Genomic DNA, 5,001 nt, shown 5'->3' with positions numbered 1-5,001 from the left:
GTAATTGTCTATAATTCATTTCCATTAGGTTTTCATGTTGTAGCACGGATAGACAACATCAAACATTAATCACGCCTTAATGTTATGGTGTATAATCGCTTTATGGTCTGTTGGGATTTGTCAGTTTTGCGGGTTCAGCGCTTCGTAAAATTGGGCTTCTGTTGACATTTTTAAAAACTGTATACACAGTCCTGGAGACCGGGTTCACAGTCCTGGAGACCGGGTTCACAGTCCTGGAGACCGGGTTCACTGGAGCCCAGGGACCCATTGATATAAAGCGAATGAAAGGTTTATAATTTACACACTTTACATGGTGATCAGTTAAATATGCGCCGACTGAAACAGCAACTCATCCCTCAGTGTAAAAGTCTTTCTGTCTCACAAGGTTTGGACAAGTTCAGTCAGTGTGAGGAAGCAGTTTCACAATGTGACCAAAGAATACAAATAACAAAAACTTCTTTAATGAGACTCATTGGGTTTGTTATGTGTGTTTGGCATTTCATTCTTATATTTATTCATTTATTTATTCATTTTAGCTACAGAGATGAATTTGAATGAGGAAAAAAGAGAAAGAAAAGGAAACACTATTTTGGAAACAAGTTTTTACCTTTATGAAAAGTTTGTTACTGAGGTGGGAAAAGTATATAAAAAGTAAATGATAGGATAAACATGACAGTATCTGATTCTCATCACCCAAAATAAAATATTTTCCAGATCTCACTATGTTCAACTTCCCCCCCAAAAAAAGTTTAAGGATCATTGTATATTCCATGAATTATATCAGATCAAATTATGTGACACATTTTTGATTTATCATCATTAACAGCTACAGTCTAATTCTACATGATGTAATAAGCTTAAATCACACTTGTGATTTCAGTGTCTTTTCATCAGATTAGCAGAAATAACTAAACACAGGAAAGCAGTGTTTATATTATTGATTATTATTGTTGTTATTGCAGCCGGAGTCAGGTGTGTTGTTCGTGATCACAGCCTCGTTCCCTCTGAGAAAACCCGCGCCCAGCAGGAGTCTGTTGTGTCTCTCCAGGAGGTTTTGACAGGGGAAACATTTGGGAACCACTGACCCAGTCTCTGCTGAATGAGCGAGAACATGACCACACCCCCTGTTCCTCCGTGTGTGTCTATTGGCTGTTGGGAATTATCCGGTGCCTGGATGTGGCCACTGTCAAGGGTTTATACTATTAAAACTCCCCAAACTCCACCGTCCTCCCCGACACTTGTTGCTGCTACCTGCTCACCACCAGGAGAGGACACCTGAACCGCTTCAGCATTTCCTTTGGGATTTCCCGCGGGGAGTGATGAACTCCATCGACCCCCAGTCCCATCACCAGCACCAGCACCACACCTCCCCTACCGTCGGCTCTCTCCCACCCAAAGGCGCCCAGGAGGCCCCGGACATGGCCGCTGTCTACTGCGACAACTTCAGCAGCATGTACCACCAGCAGAGCCTCCAGGGCGCGCAGAGACCCGCCGGCTACGGCCTCGGGGAGTACGCATCGTCTCCAAACCCGTACCTGTGGCTCAACGGGCCGGGCGTCAACTCCTCCGCGTCTTACTTGCACGGCAACAACCCGGCGTCGTTCATCCCGCCCTCCTACGGCTCGCAGCGGCAGTTCATAACAAACTCACCTGGATTCGGTGGGCCCGACCTGGGCTGGCTGTCCATCGCCAGTCAGGAGGAGCTGCTGAAGCTGGTCCGGCCGCCTTACTCCTACTCCGCGCTCATAGCCATGGCCATCCAGAACGCGCACGAGAAGAAGCTGACCCTGAGCCAGATTTACCAGTACGTCGCCGACAACTTCCCGTTTTATAAGAAGAGCAAAGCCGGCTGGCAGAACTCGATCCGGCACAACCTGTCTCTGAACGACTGCTTCAAGAAAGTGCCGAGGGACGAGGACGATCCAGGTACCGTGAACGCACCAGGGGAAATGTTATTAAAAATAATACGTGGCGTTCGGGTTCAGTCTAGTCACCTGGAAGTCTTAGTGAGGCTGAAATAGACGTGAAATTAATTGAGCATGAATTAAACTGACTTTCTGTCTTCAAAAGAAAAAAAAAATTATTTATTATTACACTTAATTATTTTTCATAGAGCCTCAAACTTCCAGTGATTGGTCAAATAAGTCTTACCAACACCTGACTCAAAATAATAATCATTCTCTAAAAGTCCTGACATTAATTGATGCTGTGTGGTAATTTATTTATAATTTATAATCAACAACAAGTGGTTAAAATTTGAGACAGGTAGATAAGCCAACTAAAAATAAAAAAATAAAAAAAGAGTGATAAAAGATTGAAACAGAGAAATTCCTATCAATTCAAAAACATAAAATTATTTTAAAAATATTTAAAACAGCAGAATAAAATAACAAGGTGTTATTGAAATATATATTTTAATTTCCCATAAATAAACCTTGAATTTTACACCATTCTATTTCTACAAAATAATACATCCATTGTACTTAAACATGATTTGAATATTGTTTTTAATTGTTTAATTATTAGTTCAAAAAGGTGTTATTTATTATTACTGTTCCTTCAACCTCCAGAGAATCCAATAATAAAAGAATATAATGTTCAAAATGAGCCTCCAGGAAAAAGACTGAAATATGAGATAAATGGTAAAAACTTTGTAGATTTAGATTTGAAAACATGGGACAGAAGTTTGTTATAACAGAGAGAAATTGTTTTATTTATTTATTTATTTGTAGAGACATATTTTGTCACAAAAAGGCAGAAAATAGGTAAAAAATATTTGAAAATAATTTATTTTATTTTGACAATATAACTTCTATATAACAGGCCCCAAAATATCCATCAGGTGAAGCAACATTCAAATATTTGATTTTCAATGTGTCATGTGTCTCATCTTCAATCACAGGAAAAGGAAACTACTGGACGTTGGACCCAAACTGTGAAAAGATGTTTGACAACGGAAACTTCCGCAGGAAAAGGAAAAGACGGTCAGATCCGAGCAGCGCAGGTGGAGCGGCGGCGGCGGCGGCAGTTGGGGCCACAAAAGTCGAGGACGGCAGGGCGGCGGTGGCGGCGTCCCTGAAGCCCTCGGACAGTCCTCAGCTCCTGGGACCGTCCTCTCCGGAGATGGAGGCGATGAACGAGAACCACAAGAGCTCGTCTTCATCATCACCGCCTGGACTGGCCTCGTCCGCTCCTTGTTTTAATAACTTTTACAGCAGCATGTCAACACTCAGCTCGGGGGGCCCCAGCCGGCAGGGGTCCCTGGGACTGGTGAACGAACTGTCAAATAGGAACATTACGGCCCTGAGCCCGTACCACCCCAACGCCGGTGGACAGGACACAGGGGTGTCAGAGCACAGCGAGGGTTTGCATTTCAACCGTGGAGTGTACTACAACACGTTTGGCAGCGGGCAGAGCGGACAGTTCAACAGCCACTTCTACAACAGCTTCAGTGTCAACAGCCTGATTTACCCCCGGGAGGGGACCGAGCTATAGGAGCTGCTGCACCACAACCTCACACTCTTTTAGGGACTTCCTGCTTCGTGAATCCCCCCTGAAAAAGAAACCACACACACGCACACATACGATACGTGCATTTCAGCAGCGAGGCCAGAGTGCAGGTCCTCGAGGTCGCGGCTTCTCTTCATCATGAACGCAACACTCCCCTCAGCGATCGGCTCACAGGAGAGATCAGAGAACATAAAGTATTTTAGCTACGCTTGATTTAACTTGACAAGTGCCCTGAGATAACTGCTGTTGTGATTCGGCGCTGTATAAATAAAAATTGACTTGACTTGACAAGCACTCAAACTGTGGAAACAGCAGACGGAAAGTCAAACAAAAAATTAGCACTTATCTTTTTTTACTTCTTTATTATTTCTATATTAAAGCTCCTACTTTGCTCTTAATGCTAAAAATATATTTGCAAAGTAAGACAACCACTGAAAACTTGTACTTTTTAAAAATATTTTAAATGTCTATTTTTTTTTTACTTTTTTCTGACAGTTTCAACAGAAACTTTCCCAAGTCTTATTGTCACAACTACTTTTGTCATGTTTAAGATGTAAATGTACATTTGATATCTTGCCACTTATGCCAAATCCAGCCCGTATTCCTTTTGGAGCAGCTAAATTCTCCCAGTTGATTTACACATGTTGTTGAAACTGTTCATTCATAATCAACTCCAATCTGCCAAAGTTGCCTTTGTGAGACCGCCATTACCTCAGAACAACAACCACACGAGACGAGCGTGCCCTGCTGTAACGGGTTCACCTGCATATTCACACAGTTTCTTTCTTTTGTTTTTTTTCCAAATGCAGCAATAATTGATTTAACACAAATATATGATCCGAAACAGGGCTTGCCTTATTTTTATATCCTCCATGTCGACTGAAACCACAGCACTAAGGCTCATGTAAATACTTTATAAATGTGTATTTTTGTAAATTATAAAGATAGTTTGAGACTATTTATGCTATTTATGCTAATAGGCATTTTTTTCTACTATTGTCTGAACATAGTTTGATTAAAGCAGAAGTGAATGATATTAGCTTACGAAATGTGCCGAGAACAGTATCACTACAAAAACCCAGATGTCCTAAATATATATTAAAACTATATGCTGTGTCATGGTCTCTCTCAGGATTCAACGTGACAATCATTGAATGGCTTTTGTATCTATTATTGTCTTTTTTTTTTTTATCTTTATACCGTACATACAGCTTACAGGCAGTTTTCAACTGTGATTATAAATAAATATCATGTGGTCTCTATTGTATTGTCATGCATCATTTTCAAATAGGGCATCAGTGTATTTGGTTCTTCATTATAATTTGAATGCAGATTGACTTTAATCTCGTATTTAATTACTTCCACTCCATTTCATCTCAATGCAGCCTCTTGCCAGTTCCATAAAAACAACAGAAGCATCCGCGCAGTGTTCAGTTGTGTTTCTGGAGGTTAAACTCCAGACGCAGCTCGTTCACAACCTTCAGTTCATGT

At 41.3% G+C, this 5,001-nt stretch overlaps 1 protein-coding gene across 1 annotated transcript; it reads left to right on the top strand.

The window, feature by feature from the left end:
- Nucleotides 1-426: 426 nt before the first annotated feature.
- foxi2 (forkhead box I2) lies at nt 427-4,770 on the top strand. Its single transcript, XM_056392748.1, has 2 exons — nt 427-1,926; nt 2,903-4,770. The coding sequence occupies exons 1-2, from the start codon at nt 1,320-1,322 to the stop codon at nt 3,493-3,495; spliced, it is 1,200 nt and encodes a 399-aa protein (XP_056248723.1). The 5' UTR covers nt 427-1,319; the 3' UTR covers nt 3,496-4,770.
- Nucleotides 4,771-5,001: the final 231 nt, after the last annotated feature.

This window comes from Seriola aureovittata, chromosome 13 (genome assembly GCF_021018895.1).
Source record: "Seriola aureovittata isolate HTS-2021-v1 ecotype China chromosome 13, ASM2101889v1, whole genome shotgun sequence".
In the NCBI taxonomy this organism is placed as follows: Eukaryota; Metazoa; Chordata; class Actinopteri; order Carangiformes; family Carangidae; genus Seriola; species Seriola aureovittata.
This window is presented reverse-complemented; position numbering and strand designations above follow the sequence as displayed.

Bases quoted from the DNA above. Each gene is read 5' to 3' on its own strand.
- foxi2 (XM_056392748.1), top strand. From the start codon at position 1,320: ATGAACTCCATCGACCCCCAGTCCCATCACCAGCACCAGCACCACACC. The intron at 1,927-2,902 runs GTACCGTGAACG...CTTCAATCACAG, and splicing joins GAGGGACGAGGACGATCCAG to GAAAAGGAAACTACTGGACG.